At 34.5% G+C, this 21620-nt stretch overlaps 1 protein-coding gene across 4 annotated transcripts in view; it reads right to left on the reverse strand.

Moving 5' to 3' along the window:
- DENND4A (DENN domain containing 4A) overlaps positions 1-21620 on the reverse strand; it is a 59181-nt gene that overhangs the window by 26724 nt on the left and 10837 nt on the right. For all 4 annotated transcript variants that reach the window (XM_050903678.1, XM_050903677.1, XM_050903680.1 and 1 more), the window contains exons 3-14: positions 17233-17562; positions 16359-16608; positions 14725-14794; positions 12959-13128; positions 12020-12261; positions 9639-9705; positions 6288-6346; positions 5471-5615; positions 4704-4879; positions 2719-2819; positions 528-746; positions 134-279 (exon numbers count right to left, since the gene is read on the reverse strand). In XM_050903678.1, coding sequence (XP_050759635.1) covers positions 134-279; positions 528-746; positions 2719-2819; positions 4704-4879; positions 5471-5615; positions 6288-6346; positions 9639-9705; positions 12020-12261; positions 12959-13128; positions 14725-14794; positions 16359-16608; positions 17233-17540 — 1953 coding nt within the window. In that variant the 5' untranslated portion in view covers positions 17541-17562. The remainder of the gene's footprint in view (positions 1-133; positions 280-527; positions 747-2718; positions 2820-4703; positions 4880-5470; positions 5616-6287; positions 6347-9638; positions 9706-12019; positions 12262-12958; positions 13129-14724; positions 14795-16358; positions 16609-17232; positions 17563-21620) is intronic.

Here is a 21620-nt window from a genome sequence, read left to right on the forward strand (position 1 = left end):
TGACTAGAAAAAAGGAAGTAAGAGAAAAAATAGAAATAAACTTGCACTTCAAATATATTCTGCTTGTACTATATCAGATAATGTAAGCAACAGCAGAAGTTAAAAAACTATACGTATATGAAGACATGCTTACTTTATCTACGCAGTCATCAAAAAATGCAAGGCTTGCATCCTTATCACTGACAAAAGAACACTCTTCAATGAAGCGAATAAACATTTGAGTTTTGGTCATCAGTGTGTAGAACTTCTGATGTGAACGATCTCGACTTTTGAGGAAACCTATAAAGTGAAACCAGAAGCATGTAAGAATGCCTAAAACAAAAAAGCCCTCACCAAAAGTCAGCATACATTCTGCTAACGAGCAATAACCTTTCTGTAATCTTTGCCACTACTACGCAATTTTTTCTGCACTTACATTTCTACTATCATTCACAACGGTAACACTGCAAATGTTTTTTATTCTTTAAATAAAAGAAAAATCTAAAATCATAAATTAATAAACTTAAAACAAGTTTATGACTCTTCACCTTGTAGTTCAAAGAGAGAACTGGCATCTGTGGCTGTTTCAGAGGGTGCCTCTGTTATTGGCCTGAGATAAGACCTGTAACCTTTTAGTATTGAGGCCATGAAACACAGGAATGCTTCCTGGATCTCCAAATCTAACAGATGCAATTTCTTCCCAGAATTAAAATCATAGTCATTCATTGCTAATTCCATTAATGCATCTTCTCTTGGTCTCTGTTGCACTGTGAACAAAAACAACATTATAACCTTTCACATAATTTTTTTTCCCAATATTGGTAAAAAAATTTCTCTTTATCCTACTAGATTCACTGATTACTGAGCTCCATTAAGTCTGGAACAGATTAAAAGATATGCGATTAAATTCAATCATGACATGCGACAATGGATTCAGCTTGACCTTATACAACTCATGTATCTCTGGATAATACCAAAAGCAAGATACATTTACCTTTTCAGCACATTAGTTACTACAGCAACAGAGAGAACCAGTATGGACAGAGCTTAAAAAAACCCTCAAAGCAAGCTGTTTATAAAAACATGTGAAAATTTATACAAGAGCTGATTAAAGCAGCATATTTTAGGGACAAACATATAGATGGGATGTGTGTATTACTACTTTTTTTTTTTTTTACAGTGCCTTTCATTTCAAAGTGTTCCCAAAAAGCAGACTATACATATTAAGTAGCTATATACACAGAAAAACACCACTCAGATGCAAAGTGGAGCCATCAAAACACAACACAATGCAAAATGCTGATACAGACAGAAAGCAGGCATTTTTTTTTAAAACATCTAGCAAAATCCCTATTCTTAAAGTAGATACTTGTATCAACATTTTAAAGGCATCAGAACTCTAGCTAAGACTTCACTGCTACACACACAAAGTATGGTAACATTCTAATAAGGTCCCAAAAAAGTGAAAGGATGGTTTTATTATTGTCTTTCCACATAATATAATTACAGCCAAACTTACAGTGATATCATGTTAAATTCTTGTCACAGAGTAAATAGCTTAAAGATCAGCACCACTCTATTTTTACAGAGTGTAGAGAACATAAGGTTTAAAATTTTTTCTAAAGAAATCCTCACGGTAATATATATTAAAATTTTGAAGCAACAGACAATTTTCATCACCTATCAGCTATATACATTTTTTTGTGCAGCACACACCAATAAACTTCTGTTTCTGTACATTCTAATTGGGACACGATTAAATTCCAGTAACATCAATAGTCAAGAAGGTGTAAACAGCCTTTAAAAAGTGCCCTAAATCCAGGTGACAATTACAAAGATCTCATGCGATATGCTTTCCAGGTATGTATTTCTCAAACATGCAGTGTTGATCAACCCCATCCTTTTCATACTCTGATTTAAGTCTTAACCACTTGCTGTCTCTGCCACAGCAACTTGATTTTACAATTGCATTATTGCTCCTCAAGGCTTCCTCCAATGTCTGTGGAAATCATCTTCTAAGCAGAGAGGTAATGTCAGAGTGCTGATGGACTTCCTTCCCACTTCACAAAGCCTATTAGCTATGACGCCCAAGCACATCAGCTGGCCTCGACTACATTTATGTTTCCAAACGTTTTGTTTTAAGGAATTTCACTAACACCATCCCTATCCATTTTTCTGCTTTCTCACATCAAGGTTCAATATACCTTGCTCTGTAATATTTGAGGATTCTACCAACAACCACTTTTTTCTTAGAAATGTCCAGTAATTGTGCTATACGTTTAAAAACCCAATGCTTATAAAATATTTGTTATTTCCACCTTAAAATTTTAGGTAAAGTATTACCAGCTTGAGTGTCAAAGTTATGTCAATTGTCAAGACATCAGCAGACTTGAGCAGGCTTTGAAGACAAAACAAAGGTCTTTATTAGGTCCTGGCCTACTCTTTGCTTTACTATTCCCTTCTCATAAAAGCTCTGCATTTTTTTTTGGTATGAGGATAACATTAATACAAAGGGATATCTATTGAGCACCGCCTTATATATATGGAAGTCTCCTCCACCCCAAAAGCCCCTACATGGGTTCTAATTTCTGGACTTAAAGCACAGATTTTCCCGTTCTGTACGAAAACATTATGTTTAGCGTAACTGGTGACTTAAGAACATATTTAATTAGCTATATATATCTGTCAATGTGGCACACTATATCCAATGTAAATCTTACTATGCACTTTCCCACTCACATTCTGCCAGTTGCTGATATAAATTACTTAAAGTGTTCATCAGATTTTTACAAGGTTTCTTTGGTAATATCTTCCATGCAATAGCTTTCTTATCTCCAGTTCTGGAAGGGAAAAAAAAAAAGTGTGAGTATACACTGGAATACCTGTATATATAGGACCGTGTTCAGAGCATTTTTCTATCCCACCAGAGAAATGGGAGAACATATACAATTTGCTCCATTAAAACACAACTGAGAAGGATTGAAAACCAACCAAAGTCAAACTTGATTTACTATACGGAGATTTGACCACAGCCATCCAACGACTGCCCCATATTTCAGGATGATGATTATGCAGCCACGCTCTTTAGCACTGAAATCAATCCAGTTAGAACTCACGAAAGATGGATTAATAGTATTAAGCACCTGTCATTGCACAAGCAACCACCACACATGCTATGTTCTGAGCTGTAATTACTTAAACTAGGATGGAGATAATGACTAGAATGCTCTTAGTAACCTGAAATCCATTTGATAACTGCTTTGTGTTTAGTGCATATAGATTTGGACTTAACTATATCATTATCATGATAAAAAAAATTACAACATTCTTTGTCAACAGAGGGCACCAGCAAGCCTCAAGACCCTACCGGACACAAAGTTGCAAAAATTGTAAGCATTTGTTTGACACTTTTCCATACGATGAAACAGAATTAATCTGTTCTAAGAAAATGCATAGAAAAATCAGCTAAAAGTAGAATGAAAACAGAAATAACTGGAAATAAATTATTTTCCATTAATAAATACATAGCTAATTAGACACATGCCAGAAGAAATGCACAAACATGTTCCTCTTAACCAAAAAGTAAGAAAACCAAAACCTAAGTTATCGCAGCCCAGTTTGAACTAGTTCCTAAAAACTTCAGAGCAGAATTGCTATACAAACTTGGTATCAGCCTAAAATCCTTAACAAAAATTTCTGTTTACAAATACTTAATACATGCAGTCTTCTCTAAATCCACACACAACTACTGAAGCAAAAATAAACCCACAAATAAGAAAATTTAAGAAGAAAAAAGGGTTTAGTTGGGCATAGTAATGCTGAAAGGCTGCGACCAACAGGAGGATGATACAAAAGAATACTGACCAAAGACTTTGAGAAGTTACACTAAGTATATACTGAGTATGTTAAACATTATACCGAAACAGAAGTTTAATTCTGAAATACAAGTTTAATTAATTTTGTGCTTTAGAATCTTGAATTAGAAGCCTTACCCTCTTCTGTCTATGTTTGTATCACATCATCACAAGGAAATAAATAATTCTTTGTTTTGAATATCATAACAATATGGACTGTTTCCCAATGGTTTTAACAGTGCACAGCTGTCCCTTACTAGTATTTTAGATACTAGACAATTAGTATTACAGAAAAACATAGTACTCTACACGGTTCTGAAGGAGAACTATTATAATAATGTTATTTCAGTTTGTTAATGATGGCATGATTTTAAGTCTTAATTAAGACTCTCTCACCCATGAAAGTTCACAACTCTAATTCTCAACGTGAAGTTCCTATACTTCATATTGATATCAAGTATGATTTAGTTGTTATAATTTTCAAGCAGATGCCCATATGAAGATACTAGAATTTCTTCAACACTAAGAAAGCTGATCATGAAAAACGAAAATTACTATTCTCCTCCAGGGACAATGAAATGAGACACAATACGGTTAATCCAGGAAATGTGCCAACATGTGCAATAAGATTTTAATGTAACAGAATAAAAGGCAATAATGTTCCAGGAGGATTGTACCTCCACTCTGCCGTGCTGAACAGGAGATATCATTTCTAGCATGCTCATTTCAAGAAGGGTGATATATTAGAAAGTTCAGGGGTTTAAAACAAACAAAACCCCCCAAAGTTTTGGCAAAAAGCTAGTTTTTGCCTTTGAAAACAGGAAGGAAAAAAAAATTAACACAGAAGAAAAATTGTTAATAAATACTTACTGAGAAATTGTATTGGTATCTAGGTCAACACAGCTAACGTCTGGCGGAGGGTCATAGAGATCAAAGTATCTCGAATCAATTCCCACGATGAATGGGCACGGTGCACTTAACACATCTGCCAGTGCCAAGGGACAGAGAGGAATATATGGGCAAGGCCAGTGGAAGGGAAATATCATCTTTGAAAATACGCAGAGACAAAAACATAGGTTAAACATGTATAATAATACATTCTATGCAAGTATAAACCACACTTCACTAACTGCCACTCCAAAATTATTTAACATGGCAGATAACTATTACTGAAAACCTAGATGCAGATTATTAAATAAAAAATACACTAATTTCTCTAAAATTCAATTTGTTTAATTTGTAGAAAAAAGCTCTTCAGTATAATAGACTGTACATAGCAGAGGTAGCAAAACAATGCTTAGTGAAGACAGGCAGCAAAGTAACATGCATTTAAAATTCTGCAAGAGAATACAGTGCTATTTGGGAAAATCAGGAACTCATATTTAGTGCATTGTGATGACCAAACAACATGCTTATTTACAATATTTACACACAAAGAACCAACAACAGTCACTCTTTCTCTTCTGTCTTTGTGGGATATCATTAGCAACATGAATTTTTCTCTCTAATGATCTTTATTTTTATTCTTATTTTTAAGTAACCTTTACGCCTAACACCACTACTACTAATTTTAGATTTTACGTAAAAAACATTCTTTTTATCACGTACAGGTCTATGATTAAAAAAATGTTACTTACAGAGACTAATGCCTCTGTCACACTCGTAAGGACAGAAGGTCGCAATGAATGGATGAGAATTTTATGTTCTGTCACAGCAAATACAAGTAGAGTTACTGCATTTTCAGGTCCTAAATTCTGAAGTAGTGTAGAAAACTTGCCTCCACTGTTACAGAATATAAACACACTGGTGAGTTACAAGGGATCATGAAAAAAGAAATGTTCAATAACAAAATAGAAAACAAGACATCAGAGTAGGATTTTATAAACTTAAATCTGCAAATCTTTCTTTTAAAGAAGATTGCAAGGCAGACCACTTGGTACACTTCACTGTTCAGTGAAGAATGGTTACTTCCCAATAGTAACCATGATTCCTCGAGACTCTTCAATCAGTCTAGACTATTTTCAGAACATGTGCATGATGATTTTTCTTTTTGAGAAGCAATTTACAGGGAGACAACATACATTTCTTTAATCATTCTCCTGCACAGAGACACAAAAGTTAAGACAGTCACAGAACTCCTTCAGTTACCTTGCAATACAAAAGCTGCACTATCTTGGGAGCCCAGGTACCAACTCCTAGAAAGGGGATCTAACAATCTGTATTCTGCCTCAAGAACCGCTAAAATTATTTGAAAAAACACAGATATTGTTCATTAAGTATGTATCCTCGTCAGGGCACAGGTCTAATCACATAAATAAACTTCAGATACACTAGCTACAAAAGGCACCAGACAAGGTAAGTTAATTTGCACAATTACAACTCAAAGTACCAAATCTTTTCTGCAACATAAACCAGAATACACTTCACAATTAAACAGAAGATACTACTACTTGCCTCAGTGGAAGGGGTGATGACACAGGCTGGCTAAGAATCAAGTTATCATGTGGAGATAGCTGGAAAAAGATTTAAAAATACATTCTTTTTATTCTGAAATTTGGAAATATTTATTAGAAATTACACAACTATAACAAAGAACACCTAAAAACAAAACTTAGTCTAAGCCAAACCTTATATAGCCCAGTTGTACAGCACTGTAAGAAGTGGCGTGCAATGCTATGCATCAGTATCTTTAGTAAAAACCAGGCAAAGCACGCTCTTCCTTTCTTAGTCAGAACTGAATACATTGCAGGGATTCTTTTTGGATTTAGGGGGAAAGAGATGGATAAAATGCATGAAGGGGAGAAATGGCAGGTTGTAATGTAAAGCAATATTTTCTTCGGAGACATGAGAATTAGGCTCTTAGCTGGTAGAAACGGCTCAGCTCAGCTTTGATAGAATCTTTAAAACTTGCATTAGTTGAAGATCCAAGACAAAGATCTTATTAATTCACATTTCTTTCTTACAGTGATATGACATCATGAGAAATCATTCATATATTCAGCATGAATAGGAGGACTCAAGTGAGTACAAGAATACAGATAGACAATCAATTTATCAAAGCTCAACTGACGTTTTCAGCCACAGTAAATCCAAGGTAACAAGATACCAGTTAGCTTAATCCTCCCTGCCAAGTGGTCATGCATTTTCTATCTATTGTATCAAAGCACACATACAAGTAGCACTAGTAATTCGGTAAGTCACAGTAACTTGTACAACTAAGCTGCAAGTTCAGACAACTTTTAGTAACATTTCATTTTTGAGTATGTTTCACCTTAGACCCCACTGGAGATGACCAGACAATAGAATTCAGAAGATCAGATGAATTAGTAATACAAATGCTGAAGCACTAAGTCACCTAACACTGTGCCTGGACAGACACACAAAGTGTACGACATTAGCAAGAGTCTATGCAGTGCTGCTTCCTTGCATAGTTCACATAACAGAGCTTTCGAAGGCTGATGCTACATTTAGCTTCAATGACAAATGAGAATGGCCACACCACTCTACATGCCAGATTTGTCTTCAAGTAAGTCACCTTGTGACAACCACCACCATTAGCTTGTTCAGTGAAAGAACTCAGAGACCTCACTTTTTCAGCCTGAGGTAACCTTCATAAACTACCTTCAGAAAGGAAGCATCAGCCTGATGTCCTATGACTTTTGTGTTTCAGCAAAAGCAGATAAACAAAATCAAGCATCTAGTCAAAGTGCATGCCTCCCTTGGGCAGAAGGGGCACTTACTGCCCCCATTCTTCAGAGGGAGAAACATATCACTCGATGTGCTCTCGAAGTCTGCAGGTTGCAAATACATCATTAGAACAGGAACATCTGTGTAATAAGGGGATGTAGGACATGGAGAACGGAGTCTAGCAGATTTCAGATCAGAAACAATGGCAGCTGGAAACTGGCAATCAGAAACATTGCTGAATGTTTTACTAATGGCTATAATTTCTTTGAAACTTAAGTCAGACACATGCCATATTCTCTCTCACTTGTAACAGATGCTAAGAACGATCTAAGAATGGGTTCCACATCCAGACTGGCATACATGCAGTTACTAAAATATATCAGGTCTCATTTTCAGAAAGTAGATAGGCACTTGCAAGGCATTCTATAGCAACATATATTCAGAAGGATCTGCTATACTAGTTATTTAGCAAAAGACTACCCTGTTTTAAATTACCAAGCTTCAGAGAGAAATTATATTTCTTCAATGAAATGGAATCCTAAAAGCTTATAATTTTCAAGAATACAGGCATTTCCCACACTATTTTTGGGAAAACACTTAGATACAATCACCTGTGATTTTATTCAGTGCAGTATCAAACACAACTCAAAAGTCTCTGAAAGCAGCTGGAAGGGAGTACTTGTTTGTAGACATCAGCTACCACTGACTACTTTAAAAGCAGTGTGTTTTCCATCTGTACTATCAGCTACTAAAATTGTACTAACTTGATGCATACAGCATTTTGAAAATAAGGTATAACAGACATAATTTCACTTCACTTACATCTAGGTCCTCAGACTTTGTTCCAGGATATATACCCATGTATACTTTGACAGTGTTCCCTAAAAATTCAGACTAAAAAAATTAAATGTTTTTCTCTAAACTCACTTAGAGTTCTCTGTAAATGTGTGTTTAGTGTTACCTAGAACAAGTATTTTACTGAATATGAATATAAAAAACCCCCAAGATGTAAAAATACTGGGTTTTGAATTGATCTTTAAAATCATAATAAAAGTGACAGAAGTGTCAGATACAGTTTCAGTATAACTGTTCTCCAACCCCTTTTCAGTAACAGTAAATAAATGTCACTTCTTTAGAATATCCAAGTACACTAAGAATGATCTTTAATATTCAATACATTCTATAAAGACATAACCCAAGATTGTATTTACTCTGAAAGACTTCACTAGCATATGGGCTACTACATGAAGACTGAAAACCGCACAGTTCTCTCCGTATTTTATTTCATACAAGTAGTAACAGAGAGTAACATCATTTTGCAACAATTTGTTCAAAACAGGACTGGTAGAATAACTACAACCAGAATTGAGCTGCCTTTTCTCAGTAATAAAATTTTAACATGTCTCTACCCATTTTGCCTCTTAGGAGGAAAAAAATATGAAGATTTAATAACACTGCACTTAAGAAGTCTTTGAGAGAGGTATTTCCTCTCTCCTACCAACAGTGACATGGGTGAAATTTCAAACAACAGGTAAATTAATTCTGACAATTATACCATTTTCACTCACCCACACTAAAATATGCTAGGTCTTGCAGGTAGGACAGAATAAGGGTCATATTTGATAAAGTGTGCCTCTGTTGAATGTGCGTGGCTCTTGCAGTTTTCAGTAAGAGCTATCCATTATGTAGAGGACAGCATGAAGCCCTTCGGGAAAATGGGTAATCACGAATATACGCTTCACATCTGGTTTTAATTTTATTTATTTTACACTCAGTCTTCATACAGTAGCAAGAAGAAAACAGTTCAAAAGCTATTGCAAAAGTCAAACCAGATGCCGACCTTGAGTAGTTTTTCACTAATTGCCATATATTCTGAAAAAAATAGTTAAGTTCTAAGCTCACTAAACAGTGTCTTGTAATATCGCATTAAAGTCCTTAACTAAACTGGAAACAGAACAGTGAGAAATCTGTAAAAATTAAGTGTATGAAAAAGTCAGGAAAAAAATCCTGAACAAAAAAAAATTTTAACATAAAAATTACATTTTCCATTTACTAACCTGTTCAACAGCTGTTTATCTTCACTTAAGGCATAACTATTAAGAAGAAATTTTCTCTTACCTGAACTAGAATTCTTGGCCTCTGAGGGGATGGAAAAGGAACTTTATGCATGAAATGGGAAATGTGTCTAGAGGAAAAGAAAAATACTGATTTAGTAGAAATTATAAGCTTAAATTGCTTTATCTCAATACCAAATTATTGCTAGTAAGAGAAATTATTATATAAAAATGGCACATACTTTTTCAGAAGACAGAAAGCAAAAAAAAGCAGCACCCAAACCCTACAGGGATATTTTAACCTTCAAAACCTATTTTTCTACTAGCGACAACCAAAATGGCAGGCCAGACTATCTTTCACACTACAAGCTTGGTTTGTGAGACTGAAAAATTATAAGGAGCTTTTTTTTTTTAAAAAAAAAAATCTGTAAAGTAGAAATATTGATGTTTAAGTATCACAATACCATTTTACAATCATGCTTCTGAGACTGGCTTGAAATAGCACTATACCTCAGAGACTAGCACGGGTTATTTGCAAAAAAATATTCACAGCTGAGTATCAAGGAGAGTCATTAAGTTCATCCATTTTCTTCACATCCATTTTCTTCACTTCCAAATACAAAATGTTATGTAAGATTTCTGATGAAAAAAGTGTTAAAGTTTTTCCATATACTACAAATACAGAAAAATGTTTTTAAAGCTTGAGTAAGTTCTCAGTTTTATGAATTGATTAAACTTAGAAGAGTCCTAAAAGTGTAGGAGTTCTACGTAATACACACTTTCACATTAAAAGAAGCTACATGCAATCAGTAGAAACTGAGGAAGAAACAGGTAATCCATCATAAACTGCATGCTACAGCACATACTTCATTGTGATTTCTGCAACTCTTACCATTATTATGACACAGACAACCAACCAATTTTGAAGAAATTCAGAGAAACCCACAAATAACCATTGATTTATATAGAAGGCTCATTTTACGTTTCTGATTCAAAGCTACATATTTCATACATATATTTCAATGTAGCTGCATATTACACCATTAGATGTATGCAAAACCCCCCATTTTTACTGTGTTTTTAATTTTGTGTACTTGTGTAGGCTTAACTTTTTGTTGCAGTTCTATAACCACATAACTGGCATTAACCAGAAGCAGTCTTGTGCTTCCTCTTTTGCCAGTCCTCAATTGACCTCCCTTGTGTCAGCATCAGTGCCTGTGCAGCCACATGGCAAATGAGAACAGGAAAGAAATCAGGCTGACAACAGATTTGGAGTTTTGTCTTTATTACCAGTGTATGAAGATGGTGGCAGAAACATGGAACATACAGCAAACATCAAGGGAAAAGCCTTGCAGAAGCAGGGCTGACTGAAAATGTTCAAATATGCATGTATGGCACAGGCAACCTTCATCATCATTAAAATAGCCAAAGAAACTAGGCTAGACACTATATTAACTTCATGCAAGACAGGGTAGCTATACTTAAATTATCCACAGTAAATTGACCAGTCAGTTTACAAATCAGAGAAATCAGAATAAGCAAATAAATCTGTAAAATCAAAATTAATAAAACTTTTATTATATTTACTTCTCATTTTATTCATTCCCGAAATTCAAAAACCAAAAAAAGTTCTCAGCTTAAAAAAACAAAACAAAAAAAACAAACCCCAAAAACCCCCCCTCTTCATTATTGGAAGTTTACCCTATCAGAATTTTAAAACAAGCATAGTAGATACGAAATGGAATAATGAAGTGGATAAACAATCACAAAAAATGCTTAATCCACAAAGTCAAAGTCTTATAAAAGTTAATACTGAAGTTTAATCAGAAAAAAAAGACTGATGTGTAATAAAATAAAAAAGCAAATACCACATTTGAAGTCTGATGCATTAAAAAGTTACGTTAGCCTAGAAATGTTAAATGGTATTACATATCAATTACAAATATCAACCACTTCTTGGATTTCCTCTGCATTTTAAAACATGAAATCCTTTATGTAAGAAGGAAATTAAGTTTATTTATCACAAATAGAGAAGGATTACTAGTGCAAAAAATTCAATCTGCTTTATTATCTCTCATTACACAACAAATAGGCATTTGAAAAAACGCAAAACTACGTATTTCATTCTTCTAACGTAATGTATCCAACATTAAGAAAGCATTTATAACCTTGCTCCTCCTAATCACTATGCTAAAGGGTGCAAAGCTAATTAAAAAAGGCGTTCAGAGATACCTTTGCAGCCACTTAAATCACAAATAAAAATCTAAGCTTTTTCAGGAAGTAGGTAAAGATACATTTAATCAATGGAGAAAAGTGCTTAATCTAGTGTAACCATTATATTTAAAGTTTGATGACTAGAGTCAAAAGGATATTATAGGAAACTTAGAAGTAAAAAAGAGCTCTCATCAACTGAAATTACTGTTTTGAATTTTTTAAATTACTTACTTTTCAATGGGTAGGACATGTGGACCAGAAATGGAGTAACGATACAGAAAGGTAAGAAACTTCTTGAAAGCATCAAAGAAAGGCCAGTGAGAAAGCAGACAGATGCATTTATTTGTTTGCACTGTTCTGCATGTGTCTGACTTTCCTTCAACAGCAGCTGCTAATCCCAGTTGAGATTTTTGTTTCTCTGTGAGATTCTCTTCAGGATACAGTTCATAAAACTGAATAGCAGCACCATATACCTGCAAAAAACATAGTTGATTTGATGTCAATAAATCTGCCTCAATCTTCAAAGAAATCTAACAAAACCCAAACATGCAAGGAAAATCAAGTCTATCTTACTGTTCGAAAACTTACATTAACGCATCATCTTTTGAAGCAATCTATTCTGGAATATTCTTATGGCTGTGAAAATCCAGACTGTCTACTGTTTATTTAAAACACTTAATGTCATATGAGAAAGAGTAATTTATGAAACAATTTAAGTGAGAGAAAAATAATGATTATACAGGGTACAACTACAGTCAACGGCTCCTACAATTGCCTTTAAAGCTATTTTAGGAATCCTTTATAGGCAACTCAAAGCCCTATTCCTCTGACATCCAATTTACTTTTTAGAACAAGTATATACATGCAAGGTTGTTTCCATGCTTGCAATAAAAATAGTATACTTGCATGTATATGCAGTCAGAATTTTTATAGCTCTGTAGTTTCGAAGGCTAACATGATTGGAAAGCAAAGGAGTACAGGTTTATATGATCAACAGTCCAGCAGTGAAATAAATGCAAGTCACTCTTTAAAGTAGTCTTTGAATTAAGCTCAAATTAATAGAGTCAAATTTGTCTATGAAAATACGCATTATCATCATCCTGAACAGATAAACAACCAAATTTTTTAACTTAAATTATTAACGATTTTTTTTTTAAGCCTTCAAAATACCTTTTCTGCAGAAGCTCCAGTTAGTACAAATGTAGAAAAAACTGGGAGAGGGTATTTACTGTTAGACGGCCAACATTCAATCGTTGCACCCATAGGTAGACAAAAAAGAGGCACAGATTCTGGTAACGGGAATGATTCATAATCTTCTTCGGGATATCTGCATATTAAACCTATAAAGGCAATTTGTAAAGAGGCAGTTATGTAAGGAATAGCAGAAACATATTTGTAATAGCTCATTCCATAAAAAAATGCCCAGAAAAATCATCTATGAGCATACACTAACTTCAGAAGATCAGTAAAAGAAAGTTGTAAATAATCAGGCATAGTGAATAGCTGGAAAGGGGCAGCATGCTTCCAGGGCCTAAGGACCAATCACCTGACTAAACCATTGGACTGAAGTCCTACTTATATTCTAGGAACTACTCATAACTAATTTATCTTTTTCTGTTTGCAGGTTGTGTGCATCTCAGCTATTATTATAATAGTTCACATTCATCACTAGTATGAGTAAAGATTTAAAATTTAGTTAAAAAAATGGTAACCTGAATAATTGAGAAATAAGACTACTGATGTTTTCAATTATGAAAGCAATTAATTCTTGCCAACAAAAGTTTCCTGAAAAATCCGATATGTTAGATATTAGATAGATTATTTTTTTTAATATCAATAGAATTGAACCAATTAATTATGCTGATCCACCTCAGCTGAGGATTCAGCTAATGTGCTATCAGACTAATGTGTTTAGACTTAATTTTAAACATAGCTGTAAAACACAAAGTTCTGAAGCCGGGGCTCTTAACATACAGGTCTTAAATTACATCATACAGCTGTAGCAATCTATCCTTTCTTATTGCCAACCCAGGGGACTCCAAACTGAGAATGAATGTTGCGTGAAGGGATTTAGGATTTCTCTGCATTAGAGAACACAATCACTACATATTCTTTTCTAATATACAGTGAAATATTAATAAACAATAAAAACTGGTAATCAAGAAGGGCAGTGAGTTTTTTCCCCCCCAAGAAGCAAAATTTTGTGCAAGCTACTACCAGATGTGGGGCCTTTTAAAATTTTTATTTATTTACAAATTTATTGTCCACCCTTTAGTTAGTCCTAAACTACTGTTGTTTACAGAGAGCAGAATCTCAAAGGGATATAAGTGAATTAAAGCTTAAGTCTGAATCATGCTCATGACTTTTACTCAAAACAAAATCAGCGGTTTAAAAAAGAAAAAACATCACATTTCATCAGAACCATAGCAAATCTAATTCTGTCTTATAAATAAAACAACAAAATAAAGATGATACACAATCCAAAAATACTTAAAGAGCTCAATGCCACTGATGTTCAGGGCAGTGTGGAAGTCTGCAGTATTCTTCAAAATGTTTCTTAAAGAAAGTGATTGTGAAAATGCATCAAATAATTTTCGCGGTATTTTCTTCTGTATATTTATATATACACATCCTTAAGAGACAGGTATCAGCAACAAAAACAGAGGTGGGAGACACACAGGTTTGTAGAAACCTATCAAAACAACTGAGCTTCCAATTAAAAGCAAATTTTAAAACAAAATGGTCATGATACATAATTCTAAGGCCTATTTTAGGACACTATTTTAAAAGAATTCTTCAGGGAAAGATTCTTTTTTGGATAATGCCAAGACAGTGTCTTTGTCAAATAATTCTTCAAATAAAAAAAATTTATTACATTACATATAAGCCTGTACATCCTGAATTGAAGGTAAAAAAGCTAAATAGTAGTTACATACCAGCTTTGTATGATATGGTGTTGGTTTTTGCCACAGACTTTTTATAACATAAATATACTGCCGAGCCCCACTGTAAAACAAAAGAAATTATTGGATTACGTGATGAAGTATAACAAAAGGACGTAACAGAAGAGGAGCGGAGGAAAACCTCCTCTTCCTTGTTTACAAAAAACCATGATCTACACACAAAAACATAGAGCATTAAGATATAGCCTGCTACACTATCCTTTCTGACAATGCTCACAAACATACAACTGAAAGTACTGTGTTAGCTCTGAGCTAACCAATCCATTGCAGGCAGCAGCCTGACCTCTAAAACAGAACTGGTTTATAGACCGAAGCATGACATCTATAAATTCTTCTCCAAAACATTTGTTAACACAACTACAGAACTTTAAGTACAACTGTCATCCATATAAATATTTAAACCTTTCTCCACTTTGTTAAACTTCTGGCTTAAATGTGTATATAGACAGATATATATTCATACATGCACACATTTATGTATATATACACACACAGAGTGCAATGTTTCTGTTATTAACTGCATTTGTGTATTACTTTAACACTAATCTTTAAGCCCGATTCCTTATTCCATCTGTAATTTCATAGTCTGTGAAACACTGCAGCATAACATTATAGTTTTTGTAGCTTCTAAACAACAATTTCCTTTCCGGCATTGTTAATGTTTTTAAATATTTTTGAAGTTCTCAATTTCTGGACATGAGAATAAAGAACATGGAAAGCCACGGAATGGAAAAGACCAGCACCCTTTAAGGGCACACAAAGCTTTTATAGATGGGAGAAAGATATAACAATTTCCATACGACAGCACTCCCATAACCCAGTCAATACAGGGACTGGTAGAACTGAAAAATCCATTTGTTAATGTCTACAGGCATTTATTTAAAAACAAGTACAGATCAATTTCCGTGATCTTTTTTGCATGATACTACTCGCATACGAGGTCAGCATCCTCATCAGCATGCTGACTTTTGAGGACCCTACAAGAGCCAGCATATAGGGTGCAGATTCAACCAGGAGACACCTAAATACTAAGTTCCGCAAAACAAAGTGCTGCGACACCTGTGTATTTTAGCAGGTCTAGCTTTGGAACCCTATTAAGCATTTAAACAGGCTTACAGTCAACAGCATCCAACATCGCTCACATGCAACTTTCTTCAGAGAAAAAGTTTGTGAAACTACTGAGGAGAATGACACTTTTAAAATAGCATCGTAGGTAATGGGAGAGTTTAAAAACAAAACAGAAGCCGGTTGTTAGATACAGAATTCCCATCACAAGAGTAAAATTAGTGCCAGAAACAGCCACGTCTGTAAAACCTCCAGTTACACACATGGTAACACAACAGGTTCTTAAGGCCTAATCCAAAGCTGCCAAAGTCAGCATTTCCAAGTCAGCACTAAAAAGACTATTTGCTCCAAGACTTCCAAAAAGACTTTGTTCCAAGCAGGAACAAAGAAATGTAATTCTCCAACTCTTCCAAGATTTGATTTATCTTTGGAGAGTGCTTATCAAAATTTTTCACCAGGTACTCTGAGAACTGTCACAAATACTCCACAAACATTACATCATTGAATAGCAAGTGTTCAAAATCCAGATTTTTGAATCTTACCATACTATTATTAAGATTCTTGTCAACCTTGCAGAATGTATGTGGAGGGGTTTCTCCTTTATTTGGTATGATTATACATATATCCGTAACGGCCAACGTGTTTTGTGTCATGTTTTCGGATGCTCTTCGGTAAGTGATGTACACTCTTTGTGATGAGGCACTGCCACTAATATTAGCAGGCCGACCATACGGAGTAGTTTGAATTATTTCACAACCTTGCTTTACTCTTTCTTTCCCATCATATAAAACCCTAGTTAAAATGGGATGAACAAAAGTCAGAATGCACATATTTTTTCTTTTAAACACTTTGAATATTAATACTATACTAAGAATTATAACTAAATAGTACTAATTTAACAGCAGCTCTTGTCTCATCTCTGATCAAAACATTTTTACTGACAAGTTCAGGTCACGTTACATCAAATTGCATTCTAACAGAAAAGCTTTGTGATAAAACTATACTAGTTTTCCTCACATATAATTGCTTTTAAGTGTTTCGTTTACTGCAAAATAGTGTCATTTTCAATTCTATTAAAGATTCATTGCCTGATCCCAAGAACATCATACAACTCGCCTCTTTTGAATCTGTATTAAATAGGTTAAGCATCTTACCTCAGCTCGAATATATACATTGAAAATTATAAATGGCTTTGAAAACTCCAAAATGCAAAGGATTACAGTTGTCACTAAAATCCACTCAGCATGCATTTTTCCTACCATATTGGGTTACAGTATGCTCAAGTCAACAAATATCTTCCTGTTTAGAGTTTTGCCTTATATTAAAAAAGTATGGTATTTTAATAAACCTGCTTTATCTGCTCATTCATCAAATAAAACTGCCAAAATCACCTACTGGAACAGAAAAACCACTCACCCCAAATCAGTAAGTGGGGGCTTATCCCTTCCTCGGCGATAACAAAGGTATATTTGCGGTCCTACAAGACTGCCATTATTGAGATCTGCAGACAGTCCTGAGGGAGTAACATCTATGCATTTGTATCCCTGAGGAACTTCCTCCCCCAGAGATTTATTAAGTACTGTTACATCTGTAATAGGTTCTTTTGGTTTAGCGATTTTATGGCAAGCATCATTGAAGTGGATTTCTTCCTCTAGTGGTTTTGAAATATCTGTTAATCCTGCGACAACAAAGTAGTCAGCAACACGAGCCCCTTTGTCTTCCATCTTCCATTACAAGACGTTATAACTAGTAAGAAAGAAACATATATCAGTATTTTTAAAGGCAATTATAAGATATCAGAAATAATAAAATTATGTTTATTTTTAAAAACAGAAAAATTGCAATAATATAAATGAAAACACAATAGAATACAAAAGAAATAGAGAGATCCATCATCAGATCATGTAACATCTTCCATTTGTAATCACTATCTTTCCAATCTGGAATTCTGAGCCACAATTGTGTGAGTTAATTGTTAAATCTTGGAATGGAAAACCCAAGTGGCCTCTTTTTGTTAACTTACACACTAGAGTAGCTGAACCAACAGGAGCAGTAACAGCAAAATACTGTGCAAAGTTTTGCAAATAGTTCACTACTTAAAGCTCATGGCTGAGCCAAAAAGTAGTTCTCATGTATTTTGCATACAGTCTATTACTGCACTCTGTTCACCATGAAAATGGATCTTCTAAGGCATGATCTGCAATTAATTTGCTTCCTGAATATTAAACATACATGCAAAGGCTGTCTTGATTATTCTAAAGATACAACTATAATATTTGCAGCCATCTCACCCTATAAGATTTTACATCAGATACCAAGGCCAGATCTTCTTGGAGTATTTTGCAGACTAAAAGTTGATACCATTTTATTTTATAGTGTTTTGGGGCTCAGATCCTTGATATGCAACCCATCCATAGCCAGCAATATACCAGCTTTTATACAAACATTTAAACTGAGTCAACTTCAATGGACTACAGACCACTGTGAAACAAAAACATTCAAGACCACATGAAGTTTTTCGTAATGAAAAGGAATACAGTCCTGCTGTTCCAGCCAAATTGTGTTGGAAAATTACATTCTTTCTTCCTGGAACATATTGATAAAAAAATTCTTTACATATGAATTCTTTCTGTACAGTGTTGTTTTGCAGTGTTTGCTACCAATGTTGTAAATTAACTTCAGCACAGGACAAAGTAATATCTGTAGGATGAAAAAATGGCCTTGCAAACAATGCAGTGCACTACATATCAGGAGAGTCAGGTTCCTCTCTGTCAGAGACTCCTGAATACCTTTGCAAGTCACTTAAACCCCATGTCTTATTTGATAGCTTGATTTTGCAAACAAAGAAAATACTTTCTGCTCTTTCATGGAACATTGAGAAATGGGCTAAAAATGTTTATCTAAGTCACCCATATGTGCTGGAACCTCGCTAAAGTAGCTTCAGGAAGTTTACTGTCATCAAGTTCCAGACTTTTAAACCAGACAAGCTATTTAAGACTCCCTTTTGTTGAATTAATTTTGTTTGGGTGTAAAATTTTATTGCAAGAGAAACTGTTACAACACCAGAGTTTCAAGAGCTTGCTAACATTCAGAAACTCAAAAAACAGAATTTAAAACAGTTTGAATGGTTGGTACAAGACTTCAGTTTTCATGCCACTTTTATTCTGGTTGCTTTATCTCTATTTTTTGCTCTAGGTAGCAAGTATTAAACCTTATCAAACTTCATACCATCATGGTTCTTGGATTTTACCAACAAAACTTTGTTAAAACAAGCAAAATAAATTTGGACATCTCTCACTGGTAATTAGGGAAATTATGTCCTAAGTCGATACTGTGCATTTAATCGCATTGTTTCAAGCTGACCTCAGATTTCCAGCACCAGTCCCTGCTGAAGAAGGAAGACTGTCAGCCTGTGCCTGATCACCACTATCAACCTCATCCACCAGTGCAAGAAAGGTAATTCCATCTTCCTGCTCTTATTTTGTAGGTGGTTTGTATTTTGCTGGAGTAACTGACTTGACTATCTTCTAAAGTCACAAGGAAATGAGTAAGTTTTTTGTTCTAAGGTTTTTTACATTATTCAAGAAAACATCAAGAACCCCCCCCAAACTATCCAACCTTTACTTCTTTCTATATGGTTAATAAGCAACATGGGACACTTAGAACACATGATTACTGGGAAACAATCATCAATATATAGCAGTGTAACTGTTTGTAAATAACTGTTCAGCTTGTTTTCTAAGAGAAGAGAGAATGCAGTTACAAAACTAAGCTTAATTTAACATAAATTCAGTTATTTCAAAAACATCTGGAATATGTTACTCAATTAGCAGTATATGAGAGTAATAACTACAAACTCAAACTTCTCCTTGAGTGATATATCCAAAGACACAAATTCAACCACCGCATATGCTGCCTATTATTTCACTGTACACTTGGCTTCAGCAAATCCAGAATAGGCTAGCAACAAATGCACAGAGAAAAAGAAGTTTCACAAAGCATCTTTAAACTCTAACATAAGCCCAAACACTATCATCTTTTAGCTAACACGACTGAAGTTCTAAATATTTTGTAACATTAACAATTCTCTGTAAAACTTAACTATGGTATACTACATTTTAACTGTCATGAAAACTGTTATCTTTACCAACCAGCACTCACTCTAAACCAATGGATAAGCTGTAACAGTTTTTTTAAACCTACAATACACTGGGCAAGCATTTGCTCTTAAAAAAAAAAATATATATATATATATCAGAGTGTAAGCAGTTGCTTTTAAAAAGTATCATTTGAAAATGCATCAAGAAATGCAGAGAGAAAAAAATGAATACTTCATAACATAGATCAGAAAAGAGCTATGGTCAAAGACTGCTCAGAAGATAGAAGGGGTTATATATATATAAAAAAATATAAACCCCAAAATATTCCTCAAGACCTGCTGAGGAAGAAAGGGCTGGCTAAGTAAAAGCTACCAACCAAGCAATTTAAACTCAATGCTTACCCCATCATGAGCTCTGGTGAAAGAGTTTTCCATTAAAAGACTTGAGAAGAGAGAAGGTAGACTGAAAGCTGGCTAAGTCTTGCACTGTTGTGTATGAAATATGCCCCGTAACCACAGGCTCAGTACAAAGCAGCAGAAACACTACAAAACTGAACTTTGCCTTAAAGATTCTGAGTTAGAAAAAAATATTAAGTTTTGGTTTCTTCCTTTTCTCATCAGCATTATTTCACAAAACTACACCATTTTCTGGAGTGCTTCACAATGCCTTTTAAGTTGAAAAGAAAACAATATTTCAGTAATCAAAAATTATACAAACTATGACCATTAAAATTGCACGTAAGCCTTATAACTTCAGTGTATTAGCAGCACACTATTCCAGTTTAATTAGCCAAGACAGCATTACAAGTAAACAGAAAGATATATATACACATTATACTGAAGAATCATACCTATCTCACAATTTAAGCCTCACTATTAATTATTTCATATTAAGTTTATACCAAAAGTCTTAAAGTCAAACATTCATTTATTCCCAAAAGCACTTTCAAGAAAAACTGGGACAAGCTCTCCTCATTTAGAGCCAGTTAAAATTAGAATCCCCTACATACAAACACCTGCTATCACACAGATTTGCTTCCTAAGGTTATAGCAAGTAATACACAAGTCAGCAAGACTTTCATAATTTAATGCAGCTTTTACAGAAAGGAGGAAAAAAAAAAAAAGGCCTAGCTGATGATGCATCATCCCTTCAGATCTTTGCCTTCTGATACAGAAGGCTTGCAGCTAAAAATGGGATGAAATGCAGAAGATATCAAAACAATTCAGTGGTGTTTTATTTAAGCCAACTTAGACTTTACTAGAGCTACTGTGATACTCAAATTTTCAACATCTGTTTACTGTGAGAGCAGATTTATGCAAACTTTATATACCTTCTTTCTGGGGTCTGTTAACATAACGTGAACTAATTCAGTGACAAATAATCATTCTGTGAAAAGCAATTTCACAGAAACTGATGAGTCTGAATAATTTCTGTAGAAACTCTTACCATGAAGGTATTCCAAAGCATGTTACAATTACGTACATCACACAGTACTGCAAGTTAACGTCCAGGAAAAAAAAAAACCAGAACAGAAACAAAGTCACACTGCAGAAGAGTGTTGCTTGAAGCAGCAGGTCCCAGGTGAAATTCAACAACATGAACAGTGCCACACTGAGAAGCAGCTACTATTGCTTCTCTACACTTCAGTCATCTGGGGATGACAGGCTGCACTTTGAAGACAATGCCATGGGATCATAAACATAA

This window comes from Gymnogyps californianus, chromosome 11 (assembly GCF_018139145.2).
Source record: "Gymnogyps californianus isolate 813 chromosome 11, ASM1813914v2, whole genome shotgun sequence".
NCBI classification, from domain to species: Eukaryota; Metazoa; Chordata; class Aves; order Accipitriformes; family Cathartidae; genus Gymnogyps; species Gymnogyps californianus.